This window comes from Triturus cristatus, chromosome 1_1, assembly GCF_964204655.1.
Source record: "Triturus cristatus chromosome 1_1, aTriCri1.1, whole genome shotgun sequence".
Taxonomy (NCBI): Eukaryota; Metazoa; Chordata; class Amphibia; order Caudata; family Salamandridae; genus Triturus; species Triturus cristatus.
Window position 1 is genome coordinate 1,125,337,489 of NC_140579.1, and position 17,289 is coordinate 1,125,354,777.

Here is a 17,289-nt window from a genome sequence, read left to right on the forward strand (position 1 = left end):
GGCGGACTGACTGACTAGGCCTACCCGGCGTGGCTACGCCCTGATCCGGTGACTGGGCCGATGGGCCTGCTGGAGTGAGGAGTTGGGAGACGTAAGCCGTGGCGCCCGCTGGGTGGGCCCGATCCCCGCCCGCAGAAGGTGATATCCGGCTACCGGTACCTGCCGACGACCTGCTCTAACCATCGTGTGCCTGCAGGCCGGGGAGACACTGCGCTGGAGAGGCCTACTGGGCGAGTGGACGGTTAGGCCGCCATTATTCCCTGACTAACGCAGACCCGCGCCCTGAATGGGACGAATGCTGGCCTGGTCTTCCCTACTTGGCGGTGTTCCTCGTGCGGAGGGGGTGCCTGTGTGGTTACCATTCCACCTTGCGCTTGGTGGCCTGCTTGTGGCTCGTTACCCCTCACCGCCATTGTTGATAAGGGGCGGACACTAGGGGAAGAACCATGGGGAAATCGGACGCAAAGCAGAGGAAGCTCCCCTTCGAGAAACAGCCTTCCCGCGGCACCGATGCGGTGCCGGAGTCGCAGACGGTGGTCCCTGAAACACAGTTGGACCCAACACCGGACGATGATGTCAAAAGTATGTTCCGTGACCTTAAGGGCTGCCTTAAGGAAATTGACGGAAAACTCGACTCCATGGCCCAGCGGCTGGATGGCATGTCGCACAGGGTCGACAAACATGAGGAGCGTATCACGGCGATGGAAGCGAGGATCGCGGACTGCGAGGAAGGCCACGGAGACACCCAGGAGAAGTTGCTCCGCATGGACAGGGTCCTGGAGGTGATACGTGGGCGCAACGAAGATTTGGAAGCTCGCTCCCGCCGAAATAATGTACGAATTATTGGGGTTGCCGAATCCACTAACATTGGCAATATGGAACTATTTGTTGAAGACATGTTCCGTGAACTTTTTGGAGAGGGACTGTCGGCCATGTTCTTGGTTGAACGCGCACATCGCACGCTGGGGCCACGGCCGGTGCCGGGGGCTCCGCCACGGCCAATCCTGGCCCGGGTTCTTAATTACCGGGACAGAGATACCATCCTGCGGTTGGCACGTGAAAAGGGGGAACTAACTTTTCAAAACATGGCTATCTCCTTGTTTCCGGATTTTACGCAGGCTGTGCAGGCCGCCCGGCGCGAATTCATACCAGCCAAGAAAATCTTCCAGAAGGTGGGGACTAAGTATGCAATGCTGTACCCGGCCAAGCTGCGTATCCATCATAAAGGGAAGCCCATGGTATTCACTACGGCGGCGGACCCGATCAAGTTTGCGAGACAGACGGAACGTTCGCAACGGGAGAAGAGAGATGACCATGAGAATCCGCCGATGGGACAGCTAAGTGACATTGAATAATATGATACAAAGGCACACGCGCCCTCTGCCCAACGCTGAGTGTTCCTGAGACCTGCAGAGGGTGATGGGCCCGCCCCTGAGACTGGGCTGTTTATGCACGATTAACGCTACTAGTACCGTGCGGAAACCTGTGATGAGAAGCATGCAGGGACTTCCAGGCTGTACCTTGAGATACTGATTTCAATGCTAGGCGGAAATGTCCGGCCACCCGGTCGTTGATAGACTGGGGAGTGAGCCGGTGACCCCACGCCCCTGTGGGATGATTCCCGAGATACTATTGAAAGACAATTCCAGTTGGGGGGGGTGGTGGGGGGGGATGCTATCTCAACCTGATTGGGGGGTTGGAGTGGGTGGGGGGGGGTTGGGGTTATTGTTGGTTGGTTCTACATCACTACACTTTCTGGCTACACCACTACATGACGATGCAGTCCAGACACGGGCAGACTTACTGTGGTTGCAGACTCACAAGACGGGAGGGCGGGATACCTGCGGGTGGGCCCTTCTTCTGGGTCCCTCGGTGACCACACGCTTCCATGAGAAATGCACGCACAGGCCACCCTGACCGCACTGCGCTGCCTTACCTGGAATATCCGTGGTCTTAACGATCACCGCAAAATACGCTTGACCCATGCACATTTGACGCGACACCAAATCGATATATGTTTCCTACAGGAAACCCACTTGACCCGTGCCTCCGGGGACAAGCTCAGACATGCACGATGGGGAGAGGTACACACATCGGGTTGCTCCAACTACTCCCGTGGAGTGGCCATTCTTATCCGTAAAGGCCTTCCCTGGCAGACGTTCAAAGTGCAAGCTGATTCGGATGGGCGATACATCATATTACTCGGACAGCTCTTTCATATGCCGATCACTTTGATTAATGTGTATGGCCCCAACTCTGATGACCCTGTTTTTTTCCGGAATGTCTGGCACCTGGCGCAATCCCTGGGTGGGGGTGCTTGCTTGTGGGGTGGTGATTTCAATGCTGTACTTTCACTGGAGCTGGATAGGGAGGGGGTGGCACGCACACATCATCCGCTAGCGGCTGGCATCATCCGGGGCCTAATGACGGATTACACTCTATTAGACACATGGCGCGTGCTGCACCCCGCGGTTCGGGAAGGCACCTGCTTTACCCCGCACAGAGGTGCCTGGTCCCGCTTGGACTACTGGCTCTTAACCCCGCAGGTGCATGCATGGGTCTCCGCAGTCACTCACGGGGCACGTACCCTCTCTGATCATTCTCCTGTCGAACTAACTCTGACTGTCCCCAAACCATACATCACGCCCTTCACGTGGCGGCTACCACCACTTGCCCTGACAGATCAGGTGTTTCGGGAAGAGATTCATCAGCAAATACTTGACTATTTTGAACTGAATGAGGGATCTGTCGCTTCTCTAGGCACGTTGTGGGACGCCTTTAAAGTGGTGATAAGAGGCCACTGCATAGCGGGGCAGGCCAGGGTCCTAAAGACTATCAGGTGTTCGCTAGGCAGATTAGAGGATCGCCTACATTCCTTAGAGGTGCAATACTGCTCGGACCCCTCGACGGCCACTTTGGCCGAAACTCGCACAACGCTCACTGAATATCAGGAGGAGGCTGACAGGGAACTTAAGTTCCTGACTAAGCATGCTGTGGCCCGTAGATATGGTGAGGGGGACCGCCCGGGTAGAACGCTCGCCCTGCTCCTGCGCGCTCAAAGACCATCTCCCTTCATATCCTCAGTGATGACAAAGGGAGGGGACACTGTATGCACTCCCCCTGAAATCCTGGATACGTTTCGGACCTTCTACAAAGACCTCTACAGGTCGCGGGTGGCCCGCACGCCGGTGGAGCTTGCTGAATATTTGGATACTGTACAGCTTATCTGGTTCAATGCGCACCAACAAGGCTATTTCGATCGGCCTTTTGAGGCTGATGATGTGCGGGAGGCCATAGGCTCGTTGGCGGCCGGAAAAGCGCCGGGCCCGGATGGACTGCCGGCGCAGTTCTACAAGGAGTACGCAGATCTCCTGGTCCCCCGGCTGTTGGCGATGTATGCGGAGGCGTTCGAGTCGGGTGTGCTCCCTGGGTCGCTTAGAGAGGCTGTCATCGTCATCCTCCTGAAACCAGACAAGGATAGCCAACAATGCGACTCCTACCGGCCACTGTCATTAATTAACACTGACGCAAAGATTTTTGCGAAAATGCTGGCCACTCGGCTACAGCCGGTGCTGCCCATCATGATCCGTCCGGACCAGTCTGGCTTTGTGCCGGGCAGATCGACCTCTCACAACCTCCGTACCCTCTTTGGGGTACTACACTATTTGGCCCCACATGTTAAGGCTGCGGCGGTGCTATTGGACGCCACCAAAGCGTTCGACTGGAATGGGGGTTCCTGTTTCCGCTGCTGCAGCGCATGGGTGTGAGTGCAGCCTTCATTAGCTACATTAGGCTGCTTTATACTGGCATCACTGCCAGGGTGAGAGTTAACGGGCTCGTCTCGGCACCCTTTGCGATTCAGAGGGGTACCAGGCAGGGATGTCCCCTATCGCCTCTGCTCTTTGCCATCGCCACGGAGCCTCTGGCTGCTCGCATCAGGCAGCATCACGCGGCTAGAGGCATTGGGTTCTCGTCGAGGGCACTGACGATCTCACTATATGCTGATGATATCACGTTATATGTCACTGATCCTCAGACGAACCTCTCCCCTCTGACAGGAGAACTGATGCATTATGGTCAACTATCGGGGGTGAATATAAATTGGGAGAAGTCGGTAATTATGCCCCTGACGTCCGGGACTCCCCGCTTTACTCCAGATTGCCCGCTGAAATGGGCCACTGGCCCGGTGCGATACTTGGGGATTTGGATTAGCACGGATAAACAGCAAATATGGACGGAGAATTATGGACGGGTGATGAATTGGGTGGAGGAGAGGGTCGACCGCTGGAAGCACTTGCCCCTTTCGCTGGCTGGCAGAATTGCGGTGGCCAAAATGGTGATCCTGCCCAAACTCCTCTACCTGTTTGGGAATATTCCTCTACCCCTGACTGCACATTTTTTGCGGCGGCTACGCTCGCAGATGGTGGAGCTTGCCTGGGGGGGTAAGCAACCGAGGGTGGCATGGGAGACCCTGACTCTCCCACAGCGACAGGGAGGCTTGGCAGCGCCGGACTTCTCCTTATATGCTTACTGTGCACAGGCTCAATTCCTGCATTACTGGGTGCATCCCACATCGTTTCAACCACATGTGGCGATAGAGACGGACAGAGTAGCACCGCTGCCGCTGAATGTGGCACTTTACGTGCCACACTCCCGGAGATGCGCGGACATAGACCCGGTACACGCACTCAGGTGGGCATGGGATGGGCTGCGGCGGAGGGCCGGACTTGACCTTCTTTATTCACCTTCTGTGCCCCTGCGCGGGAATCCGATGTGGCCGCCGCTGCGCAGCATGCAGACCGGGGAGCGCGCTGAAGAGCTGGGTCTCCGCACTGGGGGCGATTTGTTTCCGGGAGACACCTTCCTAACTACGGAGCAGATGTGTAATGCAGAGGCTCCGACGATGCTGGACACGCTTCTTTACTATCAGCTCCGTCACTCGTGCCGGAGGCTGTCTCCTGCGTTCCCGGCGCCGCCGCCGGCCCTGCTTGCCTTGGAAAATGTACTAGCTGTGGAGTCCGGGCGCAAACTTATATCCCGCTTGTATGTGCAAATGCAGACTTGCCATCCCGTGGTTCTTCCTGCGGCGCGGGGCTTGTGGGAGGCGGAGTTGGGTATGGATATTTCGGAACAACATTGGGACTTGTGCTGTAAGAATCTTGAGATTTTGTCCCCCAACTACAGGCTGCGCCTGATCCACTTCAAATATATACACATGACCTACCGTACCCCTAGTCGACTGCACCGAATGGGTTTAAGAGACACGGATGAATGTTGGCGCTGCTACACTCATGGCGCCACCTTTTTGCATATGGCATGGCACTGCCCTACATTGTCGTCATTCTGGGAAAGGGTAGTAGAGATTATATGCGAACTCACTGGCCTACAGATCCCGTGCACCCCGCAGGCTGCGCTGCTTGGTATTTTGCACATGATTAAGCCCAAGCACCGCAAGCTGCCAGCGATGCTATTGTTATTAGCTAGAAGACAAGTTGCGATGCACTGGGGAGTTGCTACGTCACCTAGCATTCGTGCGTAGGTCACGAGCGCAGTCTATTGTCAGACACAACTTGCCCTGTACTGGGAGCTTATGCCGCTGCGTTCACGACCTAAGGACATTTGGGGGCCTTTCACACAATGGTTGGAGCAAGCTACACTGCAGGCGCTGTGACTCGATACTATTCCCTAAGGCGGACGCAAGATGGAGATGACCGTACTTCTCGGGGGGACTATTTTGGGTGCTGAACTGGTTTATGATGCCGCATGCGGGCGGGATGGGTCGATCGGCTCCTGTATGCCGCGCACTTGATAATGTAGCACTGAGTACGTGTGATGGTACCCAAATTGTGATGAGCTGCTCGATGTGGAGGCGTATCGTCATTGCTTGTCATATGTACACAATAGTGAGTGATGTTGTTTTAAGTTTGTTTTTGAAAACTGCAAATAAAAAGAATTAAAAAAAAAAAACCCTGCTGGAGGCTTGGGCCACAAATTGTCCAAAACACAAGTTCGTTGAACGTCGTGAAGGGGTTGCACTCAACAATAGTGCACGGTTCCCAGGTATTGCAGTTCCTCGTTACTCGTGGGGTCCAGACGCCACAGCTTCGCTGGGGACTCAATATGGCCGATGAGAGGTCAGGAAATCCGCTTCTGGGGTTGCAGGGACTTTGGACTCCGGCGGGAGTGGGAAAGTTTGCGACCGTTGTTTCAAGTTTTGGTGCCTGCCAAGCAGGGGAGTCACTCCTTGACTCCAAGGGAGATTCTTCTGTCTTCCAAAGGTAGTGGAACGTCGAAGGGCCAGGATTCTTCTTGTAAAGCGTCGTCCAGGGGTTATCTAACTTGCAATGGCCAAGTGTACCTATCTTATAGTGAAAGAAAGGGAGGGACTAGCTCTATGACCACTCCTCTAGGAGGGTCAGGGGGGTGGACGGTTACACCCACTCCACTTTGTCCAGTTTCGCGCCAGAGCAGGGGCTGGTAGCCCCTAAACAGGTTTGAGCTGGCATATGCACAGTGGAGCCTACTGCTCCCCCAGTGCAGGACTTCAAAGCACTCTAAGAGTGCACCCACCCAGCTCCAATACACTAAATCCGTCTGGAAGGTGGTGATACCTCCCTGTGACAGGATGCCTATTGTTGGGCTTCCTCCACTGTGAGTTTCGGTCAGTAGCAGGTGGGCAGCCCAGTGTCTGTGCTGGTGGCATCCATTTTGTGATGCCAGGGCTCTTTCAGATTTCTACCGTGTTACCACAGTAGGTACATGTCATCCCCTCTAGAAGGGTGGGATCATACTACTGTGGAAATTTAGCTTGTAACTGAACATTATCTGCGCCATCTTGCCTCTCCCCAGCGCCACGCACAGCGAACGCACGGCCGCCATTTTAGGCACCCCACTCTCTCCCCCGCTCATTGTCGATCGCCAGCACGTTCCCCTGACGCTGCAAGCATCCCCCGCGCGCCGGCCACCCCCGCTCTCTCATACACGGGCCATAAACCCTCTCCTTCTGCGCGACCCTGCCATGGAATCACACCCCGCGCCTGACCGACATCCCATACATGGTCATGCATCTCTTTGATAACCCCCTTCCTCTGCGCCCCATTGTCCGAACCGATCCCAGGCCATCACCTAGCCCTGCGGATGCAGTTTATTGCCCCTACTGTAAGGGAAACACCCCACATCAAAGGGATTACAGTAGATCAAAGCCCCTACCCCCTGAGACCCGGCCGGTCGCACACACCCCCGGGAATTGGCGGAATGTCCAGCTGTGTGATAGCCATCTCCTACTGTGGATGGGGTGGGGACTTCCACTGTAGATATGTGTGGGAACGAGCTCGAAGTGGGGATTCCGAGGATGTTCTTTCATGTTCCAAGACAATCTCAAGAATGTGCCATGTACGATAACCCTGCAATAAAGTCATAAACCTGTGTATAAGAGGCTAGGCCTCAGAGATGCAGTTAGAGCACCTCGTGACGATACCTTGCTGTCTGATCTGATGTGTTCTGCTCCGACGGAATAAAACTTTGTTTCCTGCCTTCCAGTCTCCGGCGCCTGCCTCTTTATTGGTTTAACATCGAATGGTATAAGAGGCGATTACCGCCGGGCAATACTTGAAAGGTTATCGACTGAAACTGCCGCTACCGTTTAACACTCCCACATCATGGACTGATGTGGAGGTATGATTCCAAGTTGTTTGACACCAAACACGACATGTTTTGATGCAGTCATTCCAAAGTTAGCATTAACCGGGAGGTTATAATGCACTTAAGAGTATATGGTTTAACCGCATCCACAAACAGCCACAGGGAATAGACCCTGCCAGCTGCAGAGGGGCCCTGCTCAGGCAGAGGCACCCCCTCACATTGTAAACCAAGCACCCTGCCCTAGGGGTGGCTGTGTGTGTGTATGGTGAGATATAGGAACCTATATCTCTTTGAGGAGTGCTAACACTACCTCACCCAGGCTGCAGTAGCAGGCCTGAGGTGTCAGATTTAGTCTGCTTCCCAGGGGTGGCATAATACATGCTTCAGCCCCTGGTAGGCCTGTATAGGACCTATGCCCTTGGTACCTAAGGTACCATATACTAGGGGCTCATAAGGCACCACAGTAACCAATCACCAGTGCATCTAATATGCACTCCAAGTCGTTTAGAGAGAACAGAGAGACTGGGGCCCTGATTAGCAGGGACCCAGCCTGACTATAGCCAGAAACCAGTGTATACATCAGAAAAAAAGTGGGGGCAACATAAGTGCAGATCCTACTCTTCTACAGTGGTGTCAAGCCCACAACGAATTGGGATCTTGGCTGCATCTCTCCCATCTGATAATGTTTGGGAGAGAATGGCCCGGGCCTCCTCTGAGACCTGAGGTAGCACTTGCGCAACCGTTTCCCACAAAGAGTGGGCGTAAACGGCCCAATAGGCAGGCAGTGTTCAAAGACCACAATGCAAGGCTGGTGGTAGATAACATTTTCTTGCTCCAACTATCCAGACTCTTGGATTCCCTGCCCCGGAGGGCGGAAGGAACGCGCCATGTGAGCTAGTGGCTTGGACCACCAATCTCTCGGGGGTAAGGCGGTTGATGAGGAATTTTGGGCCGCCCGGTGCAGGGCGATGGCAGGCGGATCCTCCATTAGGGAGGAGAAGCCGCCTGCCACTGCATCCCATTTTATTTTCTGCTTCAAGCGCTGCGAGAAAGCAAAAGACAGGGGTATGCCTGATTGGGGGCGGGCGGGAGGATATGCCTGGACAGGGGCAGTCAGGTCGGGGAGGAGTGGCTTGCACCACTCTGAGTACCCTGACTGTATGGTTGGCCCAGGAGCAGAGGCGGTGCGGGACCGGTAAGGTAAGGTAAGTTTTATTTTACTCCCCCCCTACCGATAACCCACGCGTAACCACTGCACGACCCCCCCACCCCCGCGAGAATTGCGAGCCATGATTGTTGGTAATTATCTTATTCACAGGAGCCCCTATGCTGGGCTTGTGCCAGGTTCCCTTGCTGGCTGGCTCGTGGGTCCACTGAAGACTTTCTCATCAAACCAAAGGGCTCCCCTGGTTGCTCCAGGCCTGCCCTGACTTACCCTCGCTGGGTGAGTCCCTCAGACCTTGCTGGTATGCACCGCTGACTTTCTTCGCATTCCACGAGACTTGCTGTTGCCAAGGCTTGTTGGCTCCAATCCGGTTGCCGACACCTCAGTAAGCTGCAGACTTCGTGGGACACTCCGAATCCAGCTCCTGGTCATCGTCGACGCCTCCTGGACCTCGTGGCTGAAGAGTCAAGACACCCGTGAATCACCTGAAATCACCCGACTACCGTGGGCATCCATCTTCCTGGCCCCGGGTCACTGGCAAGTAGCTGTGAACACTGTCCCTTCTGCTTTCAGGTCTTCCTTCTTCTGAATCCAGCCTTGGATTCCACCGGATACTTCTCCAGTCTTCAAAAGCAGCAAATCTTCTTCGGCTTCCATTGAAAACGCCGCCGCGACCCGACACCAAAAGACACCTATTCACCCGGCTTCCCTGGGTGAGGTAACTCGTGCACTCCGGTGCTCCTGTGGGTGTTGGCCCTCGAAGTACTTACCTTGTAAGTGGCTTGCTTGTAGACTCTCCCGAAGTACCCTAAAACTTTAAAAATCCAACCGCAACTTGCTCCATTGAAATCAATAGGGAACCCACGGCTGTGTTCTCACACTGCACCCGACTCCCGTGGGTCCTTTATAATTCTAAAGGCCCTAGGCCTTGTCCCTTGCAAGTCGACATTCCTAAACCTCTTTTTAGGTCTCGCCTGAGCCAGCGCTTTAGCGCTGCTCTGGCGAGAGTTTTAATAAGCGGGATTTGGAAGTGCAGACTAGTGACTTTTCAGGCCTCCAGCTACAGTGCATGTGCGCCGGGCGCGCGCACCATTTGGCAGCCTGCGTGATCACTTTCGCGGCCGCTTTGATGTTCTCAGTGAGCCGCATGGCCACTGAGAACATCAAAGCGGCCGCAAAAGTGATCACCATTTGCCACCCCCTCCCTTATCCCACTTTCTGCTTGTTTAATCTTTCGTTTTCAAACTTTCTTGTTAATTTTGTCATGACACAAAACAGTTTCTACTTCGTACTGGAATAAACAGTGATTGATGGCAGAGACTGCACAGCTTGAAAGCCGTCACTCGAGACGTCCAGACCCCTCCCATCAGCCGATGAGAGTGCCTGGCTGGCATGTCTGTCAGGGCTGCACAGTGATCAAAGGCACGGAAGAACTTTCCGCACACACGAGCAGCCTTTGAGGTTCCCGCCTCCAAACACGCTGACGGGAAGACTGCTTGGTGTGACTGGCTTTCCAAAGGGGCAGTGGAGTCTGGAGTCTGCTATTAATGTATGGTTGGTTCCACAGTCAATGTCTCCTGTCAGAGTTAAGAAAGATATAACTCTCATGTTTCCCCCGTACCGCCTCAACTGCCTGTTGAGGTCTGCTAAAAGCTACGTGTTATCAAACATTAGCAACCAAAATGTTTTGTGCATTTATTTCTATTGACTATATTCGTAGGTCACAAGAGGTACATGTCTGAGGCCAGGTGTGTGCTTGAGGGCCACGATTAGCTGGTGCACGTGCATGGATAGGTATGCTTATCTAGCAGCCCTCGTCCATGCATACCACGTTCTGCTTTTCATTTGCTATGACATTTCTGTCACTGCCCTGGTCTTCTGAGACACGGCTGGAAGGAACAGTACAATGTCCATTGTCTGCCTTTGTCTAGCAACAGTAGATACATGATGAAAGGAGTACATTGTTTACAGACTACCTGTGCGTCTGACTGCACTAAGCATGGTATACAAACAGCAATGTTCACGTCTGCCTTTTGTCTGGCTCAACCACGCACATTACACAAGTAACACCGTGTTTATAGCTTGGCTGCGTGTCTGATTGCATGAACCATGTGATACTAACAGGTATTTATTAAGATCTACTTCTGTGCCTGCAAAAACAAACAAATGATTTGAAGAAAAACAAGCATTGGCGTAGCCAATAGGTCTCGCTTTTGGGACCTTATCAGTATTTAGTTATGCAGCAAAATATCCTTAGTGCAACAACACCCACTGTTGCATGGCTAAACACTTATAAGGTCCCAAAGGCGAGACCTATTGGCTATACCAATGCTTGTTTTAGTAAATGATCTGGTACGCCCCTAGGGCCCTGTGAGAAGTTGGCCTGGCATATGCTGGTCACTAGTTATAGTGGCCACCTTGCACCAGTCCAATTCGACTCTTATCGTAGATAGGTTTAAGACAACCTTTTAAAGAAAGCTATCCTAGTGGTAGCTGTGGAGAGCAGCCTTCAGGCTAAGTCTCTGGGGAATGTAAAGCAGCTTGTTTTACCTTATAATCTCTTGAATTACCAAATGAAAGGACACCACACAGGTATATATATCAAATATATATGTATTTATTTCTAGACACACTCTACTAATCTCTTTATGAGATTAGAAGCCAGGTAAACATTCAAATGTCAACAGTTCTCAATAAACTAAGCACAAATATGGCTGGAGCCCTAGGGGCGTACCAGACCATATACTAAAAAAATGGTTTAACAAAGTCGACTTGCAAAATGACAAAGCCTAGGGCCTTGGGAATCGCTGGGGCTTCACTACTGCAGTGTTAGCAGGTAAGTAACAAGCCCACGGGAGACGCGTGCAGTGTCTAAACACAGCCATGGGTTTCCTATAGGTTACAATGGAGCAAGTCACGGTTTGTATTTTAAAGTTTTAGGGCATTTCGAAGAAGTCAACAAGCAAGCCACTTACAAGGTAAGTATTTCGAGGGCCAACACACACTTGGGCACCGGAGTGCACGAGTTACCTCACCCAGGGAAGCCGGGTGCATAGGTGTCTTTTGGTGTCGGGTCGCGATGCTGTTTTCAATGGAGACCAATGAAGACTTGCTGCTTGAGACGACTGGAGAGGTGTCCGCTAGAATCCTAAGGTGGATTGAAGATAAAGAGGACCTGAAAATTGAAGGGACAGTGTTCAAAGTCACTTGCCAGTGACCATTGGCCAGCAAGATGGATGACCACAGATGTCGCGTCACTTCAGGTCGTCGATGGTGTTTTGTCTCTTCGCTCACGAGGTCCAGGAGGAATCGACGATGACTAGCAGCTGGATTCAGAGTGTCCCATAATGTCTGCAGCTGATGACGGTGTCGGCAATCGGATTGGAGCCAACAAGCCTTGGCAACTGCAAGTCTTGTGTAGACTAAAGATAGTCAGTGATGCAGACCAGCAAGGTCTGATGGACTTACCCAGCAAGGGTAATTGAGGGCAGGCCCGGAGCAACCAGGAGAGCCCTTTGAATTGTTGAGAAAGTCTTCGGGGGACCCACTAGCCAACGGGCAAGTGATCACAAAGATGCCGCCACAGGAAATGTTTCACAGGAGCCCACGGTCACTCGAGATGGGGTAGGCCGCTGATTTTTGGAACAAGATTTGCTGGGGACTTGCGCCACAAATGGTCCAAAGCACAAGTTCATAGAACGTTGTTTAGGGTTTGCACTCGAAATCAGTGCACGGTTCCCTGGTATTACAGTTCCTCATCACTCGTGTGGTCCAGATGCTACAGCTTCACTGGGGACTCAAAATGGCCGTTGAGTGGTCAGGAAATTTGCTTCTAGGGCCGCAGGGACTTCGGACTCCGGCGGGAGTGGTGAAGTTTGCAACCGTTGATTGAGGTTATTGGTACCTGCCAAGCAGGGGAGTCACTCCTTGACTCCAAGGGAGATTCTTCTGTCTTCCAAAGGTAGTGGAACATCGAAGGGCCAGGATTCTTCTTTGTAGAGCGTCGTCCAGGGTTATCTGAATTGCATTGGCAATGCTTGCTATCTTATAGTGAAGATAGGTGAGGGACAACTCTATGACCACTCCTCTAGGAGGGTCAGGGTAGTGGGTGGTTACACCCACTTCCCTTTGTCCAGTTTCGCGCCAGAGCAGGGGCAGGGAGCCCCTGAACCGGTTTGAGCTGGCATATGCACAGAGGAGCCTACTGCTACCCCAGTGCAGGACTTCAAAGCACTCTAAGAGTGCACCCACCCAGCTCCAATACACTAAATCCTGTCTGGGAGGTGGTGACACCTCCCTGTGACAGGATGCCTTTTGTTGGGTTTCCTCTACTGCGAGTTTCGGTCAGCAGCAGGAGGGCAGCCCAGTGTCTGTGCTGGTGGCTTCTATTTTGTGATACCAGGGCTCTAGGAGATTTCTACCATTTAGCACAGTGGGTACATGTCATCCCCTCAAGAAGGGTGGGATCATACTCCCACACCAGTTACTGGTGTGGGGGTATGATTCCAAGTTGTTTGACACCAAACACAACATGTTTTGATGCAGTCATTCCAAAGTTAGCATTTACCGCGAGGTTATAATGCACTTAAGAGTATATGGTTTAACCGCATCCACAAACAGCAGCAGAGAATAGACTCTGCCAGCTGCAGAGGGGTCCTGCTCATGCAGAAGCACCCCCTCACATAGTAAACCAAGCACCCTGCCCTCGGGATTGATAGGGCCTGCAATAGGGGTGGCTGATAGGTTTATATGTGTGTGTATGGTGAGATGTAGGAACCTATACCTCAGTGAGGAGTGCTAACACTACCTCACACAGGCTGCAGTAGCAGGTCTGTGGTGTCAGTTTGAGAATGCTTCCCAGGGGTGGCATAATACATGCTGCAGCCCCTGATAGGCCTGTGAAGTACCAATGCCCTAGGTACCTAAGGTACCATATACTAGGGGCTCATAAGGTACCACAGTATTCAATCACTAGTGCATCTAATATGCACACTAAGTTGTTTAAGGGAGTAAGCAGATAGGCTGGGGTCCTGGATAGCAGGATCCCAGCCAGACTAGTCAAAAACCATGCAAACACCAGGAAAAAAGTGGGGGGCAACCATATAGTCAGATTCCACCTTCCTACAGGCCCCAGCCATATAAGTGCTTAATTTGTTGTGAAACATTGATTTGTGCATATGTTCCTGACTTCTAATCTCATAAAGAGATTAGTAGAGTGTGTCTAGAAATACATAAATATATTTTTTATATATATCTGTGTGGTGTCCTTTCATTTGGTAATTCAAGAGATTATAAGGTAAAACAAGCTGCTTTACATTCCTCAGAGACTTAGCCTTAAGGCTGCTCTCCACAGCTACCACTAGGATAGCTTTCTTTAAAAGGTTGTCTTAAACCTGTCTACCATAAGAGTCGAATTGGACTGGTGCAAGGTGGCCACTATAACTAGTGACCAGCATATGCCAGGCCAACTTCTCACAGTGCTCCAGGCACCAGAGACAAATTAAGTGTGGACCCATCACAGACATGGTGAGATGGCAGGCACCACACGGTTTAAATCCAGAAGTCTTCTACGACATTGTGGAAAAACCTACAAACCACAAATAGTCTACAAAAGGGCAAAAAGAAGCCTGTCAAAAAGTGTCCAAAAGTAGCTCTCTTCAGGGATCTGCGTGAGCTGGCGCGGAAAGAAAAGAACTGACGTTGCGATTATATAGGTGAGGGGGACGTCATTGCCAATGTGGAAGTCGCTTCTGGTGCGGACGACGCAGACGATGTCATGCGGAGCTGACCGATATCATCTACCTGTGCGCGCAGGTATTGCTCGAGCAAAAGTCTCTGGGATCCAGCCTGATGCTAAGGAAATACTAAGGTAAGGAATCAGCAGCTGGATGTCTCGATCAGATAACTATATTACTGGAGATATATGATCCAACACATAGTAATCACTTTTAGTTAATGCGGGTAGTATTTAATCATTATTTTATGCCACTAAATACAGGGACCAACAATAGGTAAATCAGCATTGACCACACACAAGAGTAGTACGTCCATCTCAAACTAAAACTAGATGCACCAAAAGCTCTATTGCCCTTTTGGGTGTCAACAGTGAGTTGCAGTTTGTATCCCTAGGACTCCGCTCTGAATAGATCAATCCCACAAAATGATGATGCATTTTAGCGCCTGGGTCACATTCCTGGACCACCGCAAATTCAAACTGCTGTAGTTCCATTCCAGCATTTTCTATTTAAAATAAACGTTATTGCATTTTTAAACAATATATAGCATCATTGATATACCAGTAAATTCAGTCCCTAATCTGGCAGTCATTTTCCATTTCCATTCATCTCTTTTGTCCAATTAATTCACAGAGTAACCAACTGCCATGTATTTTACAGCAATAGAACTTTTTCCATCAACAAATATCATGCAGTACTTGATTCAAAGTAGCCTATTGTCATGGGGTCTGCCAGTTTTGTGAACATCTTGCCCATTCAATTAAATCCTCTGTCAATTTTTCATCAATCCTTGTGATTTTAGCGTGTTGCTCATCTGCAATAGCCCATTCAATTAGGACTTTTTTCCACATCTCATATTTCAGGGACTTAAAGCACATCCAATGGATTGCTATAAGCCTTTTAGCTAGTACTGTACCAAAAGCAGCCATCCTGATTTCCATCTTGTATTTCTGCCTAGAAGAGAAAAGGCCAAATAAACTTTTGATAGATTTAGTGGGGAGTGTATTATACATAGTACAAATGTCTTTTTCCCAGAATTAAGCCACCTATGGATACATCAAGACCATTTGTAGAAAGTCTGCTACTATTGCACCCCATCTCTGGCAAACTGAGGATCTACCCGAATATATCCTTACAGGTTTTTTGGGTGTGAGAATAATGGAATAGTATTAATATAAACTGTGCATTACGGGAAACATGTTTAACCTGCCACAGGCTATCCTCCAATTTGTGTAAGTTAAAGCCCCTGGGATCTCCAATGACCATTTGTCTCATACACGTTCAGTACCTTTGCTTCTGTCGTTCTAGATCTGCATATAAATCAGTAATGAATTGTCTCCCTCCCGCCACAGTAAGAATACTAGTCATTACTTCCATTACTGGAGGTTCCTCAGGGATCATGATCCAGGCCAAGGGAATATTGTGCTTGTTCATATGTGAGTAACTTTTTCTTTAGGTCGAAGTCTCCTACTTTTGGACAGCCCCCTCTTTCCATTTAATCACTGGCAAATTATTCTTCATAGGTTTATATGGTGTCATATCCGCAGTGGGATGACAGGATTTAACAGTGCTCACTTTGATCACGCTCTCCCAGACCGTGCCGCCTGACTGTCCAGATGTGGAAGATTAGGCAGTGTGTTCTTCCCCACCATCAATGCTTCAGCCAGGATATTAGGAGGCTGAGTCCATACCATTCCAGCATTTTTACCTCGTTGGGGCTATCACTGAATGGGCCACCTATAAATGAACATTAATGTTAGCCCCACCCAAAGGAGAAATACAGCTAGTATTGATATTTCGTATATTATGTACTTTGGAGCAAGTAAGATTAGAGTAAACTTGAACTCAAAATTGGCACAAATTAAGTTCCAGGAAAAATACCTAAACTCCAAGTTGGCAACCCTTAACTAAATGCAATAACAAATGGGCGGAGAACTAAGCTGCTCTAATCCTGAACAGCTTACAAAAATTGCTTTTCATACCATGTTTTGGTATCGGAAAATAAATGAGAATATTGATTTTGAGCCCAGATAGACACCACACCACTGGAAATGGAAGCAATAATTGGCCGAACAGGATGCCACTGGGGTAATGGAGAAAAGCAGAATAAGAGAATAGTATGTTTTTCTGGACACACTGGAGACCAACATTAGTTTACTCACTGCTACATCTAGAAGCAGCTCCCCACGTGTGCCATGCAAGATCTTCACCAGGTTCCCGATGCTCTTCTCCCAGATGTAGAGGGGATGCTGCCGTGCCGACCCTGCCACAATGTACTCCCCATCCCCAGAGAAGCAGCATTTCTCCCAGGGCGTCATGGCAAGATAAGTGATGAAGTCAACTGCAGTGATTTCTATAAAATAATCACAATAATATGACTATTGAACCACAGTTCTGGCTGATTTTAAGCTAAGATTGAGGTATTTGGTTTTAACTGAAAAGTTTTCTGTGAATGCACTTTAATCAAATAGAGTGCTCAATCAGCCTTTCTCTGTACTGGGCACCACAGATAGAGCGCCGAGGGTGTGTCAATATTGTCCTGAAGTAATAAATAACAGAATAATGCTAATCTGTTTGTGGGATGTGAAGTGCAAGAGGAGGATTGCAGTTTCCATCAAAACAGTTATGAGAGTGGTGCAAAGATAAGAAGAAAATTTGTTTTCAGATTCCTAGACAGAATGAACAATAAATGCGTAAGCTATTGGGAAATCTATGTATAGTAGCAGCAGTTTCTTTTTGTTTCTTAGA

The 17,289-nt window shown here is 50.5% G+C and overlaps 1 protein-coding gene across 1 annotated transcript in view; it reads right to left on the bottom strand.

Annotated features, from left to right (window-relative positions):
• The window catches only part of LOC146871717 (retinoblastoma-binding protein 5-like), a 102,694-nt gene extending 85,835 nt beyond the window's left edge, over positions 1–16,859 (bottom strand). Inside the window, exons 1-2 of the mRNA XM_085647922.1 lie at positions 16,704–16,859; positions 16,553–16,624 (exon numbers count right to left, since the gene is read on the bottom strand). Coding sequence (XP_085504048.1) covers positions 16,553–16,624; positions 16,704–16,859 — 228 coding nt within the window. The remainder of the gene's footprint in view (positions 1–16,552; positions 16,625–16,703) is intronic.
• Positions 16,860–17,289: the final 430 nt, after the last annotated feature.